This window comes from Galeopterus variegatus, unplaced genomic scaffold (genome assembly GCF_000696425.1).
Source record: "Galeopterus variegatus unplaced genomic scaffold, G_variegatus-3.0.2 Scaffold2823, whole genome shotgun sequence".
Taxonomy (NCBI): domain Eukaryota; kingdom Metazoa; phylum Chordata; class Mammalia; order Dermoptera; family Cynocephalidae; genus Galeopterus; species Galeopterus variegatus.
In genome coordinates, this window is record NW_007728934.1 from 106,230 (window position 1) to 108,180 (window position 1,951).

Here is a 1,951-nt window from a genome sequence, read left to right on the forward strand (position 1 = left end):
GCCGCGCTGGCCTCGGCCGTCCCCTGCCCCGGCTCTGCGCGCCTCTGCGGCCGTCTCTGCCGCCCCGGGCAGGCCCCTCGCGCCCGGCTCTGCGCCCCCAGGGCCCGCCCACACCTCGCCCGGGGCGGCCCCACCTCCGAACTGGGCGGGACGAAGCCCGTGGCAGGGCTGCCGCGAGGCGTGCCTAGTGTCCCCGCAGGGCTCCTCCGGACGTCCTGGTCCTCCCCGGCCTGTGAATGGGGCCGGGCAGCGGTGCGGTGTGCGGCCGGCCCCTCCCTCGTTTCCCGCTCCTCGCCCGCTGACTCACTTCCTGCCCTCTCTGCCACCTCTGGAGCACACCGTGCCCAGCACCTCTGTTTTGAGTTATTCCTAAAGAACTGAAAACGTGAGCGAGGGATTATGCCCGCGATGCCCCGACCCCGCCAGCGCCCAACGGAAGCGGCGGCCGCCCGGGCACTATAGCGCAGTGTGCTGCGCTGTCCTCGGGTGCCACGGCCACCGCGCTGCTCCTCCTGGCTGTGGATGGCAGCTGCCTGGCACCGCTGCCGCAGCCCGAGTCCCACAGGAGCTGCTGCACGTGCCACCTCCACCCCACTCCCCCACGAGGCACGGAAGGCGTTCTGGAAAAGTAAACCAGGACTCACCACTCCCCTGCGCTCAGGGGCCACTGCTGCAGAGATGGAGATAAGGAGCAAGAGGACTCAGATGGCAGGGCTGTGCGGAGGAGTCCTGCTGCAGAGGAAGGAGGGGAACAGGCTGAGCTGGAGGAGGGAGGATGCCCACATGGGGTCACCTTCCTGCAGCGATGGTCAAAGACCTGGCACAAGCCACACACCCCCTGACACACATGAGCACACACACACAAGCACACAGGAACACAAATGCATGCACACTTACAACGCGAGTACAGATTCCGATGCATGCATACGTGAACACCAACATATACACCTACATGAGCACATGGGCACACACATGACTACAGTGTATACACGAACGCAAACACATATGCACAACATGCACACACACACACATATGTGCATACATACTACCCCCACCCAGGCTCCTAGAGTCTCCTGCTACCATGAGCAGGAGACCAGGACACTTGGTTTACACCCAGCTAATGGCCTGGGGCTCCCAGCTCTGGTCCAGCTCCTAGAACCCGTTACTGGGGCCCTGGGCCAGGGTCAAGAGGCCCTCTGCCAGCAGAGCTCTCATGCCTAGAGGCAGGATATGGTGGTGAGAGGGGGACAGGTGCAAGGCCTCCAGGTTACTACTCCACTCCTGCCCGAGGCACCTCCAGCCAACTCAAGGTTGGGCTGCAGGGCCTGGGTCAGCAGATGAGCAGGGGCTGGTTCTGTAGCCACCTTGCCCAGCCTTGACCCAGCCAGAACCTTGACTCCTCAGGAGTGGCTGCTAGGACAGGGCAGGGCAGAGCAGCCCCCAGCACCTGTGGCTTCACAGGACACTGTGTGTCCAGTGTGTCCAATCTTCACTATAGAGACTGCCTCAAGACAGCCCCCACAAATGCTGGCCCCCATTGCCCAGTGGGGAGGGGCTGCCACACCCCAGGGACCTGGGTTCCAGAGATGGCAGTGTGGGTGGGCTCCTTGCCTGCTGGGATCCAGGAGGGAGGTCAGCTCTGTCCAGCAGCATGTCCTGAGATGAAACCTTAGACCCACCTGGCTTGCAAAATAGTACCCGAAAGAGCCAGGAGACAGCACTAGAGGGACCTGGCTGTACCTTGTCTCCACTGTGACCAGGCCTAGAAGTGGGGGCACTCGCAAGCGTCCTACAGGAGGCCTGGGGCTCAAGCCCAAATGGCCTGGTCCACAACCTCAGAGCATGCTAGGAGAGCTGGGTGTAAAGAGTACTGTGTGCAGAGGACAGGTCCAAGGCCCATGGTGACCTAGGACAACAGGGCACTGAGGTTGTTGTGACGAGCTCAGATGTT

The 1,951-nt window shown here is 62.6% G+C and overlaps 1 protein-coding gene across 1 annotated transcript in view; it reads right to left on the minus strand.

The window, feature by feature from the left end:
- Positions 1-922, minus strand: part of ZC3H3 (zinc finger CCCH-type containing 3) — a 28,049-nt gene extending 27,127 nt beyond the window's left edge. Inside the window, exons 1-2 of the mRNA XM_008583074.1 lie at positions 898-922; positions 8-670 (exon numbers count right to left, since the gene is read on the minus strand). Of these exons, the coding sequence (XP_008581296.1) occupies positions 8-670; positions 898-922 (688 nt within the window). The remainder of the gene's footprint in view (positions 1-7; positions 671-897) is intronic.
- Between the last annotated feature and the right edge of the window lie 1,029 nt (positions 923-1,951).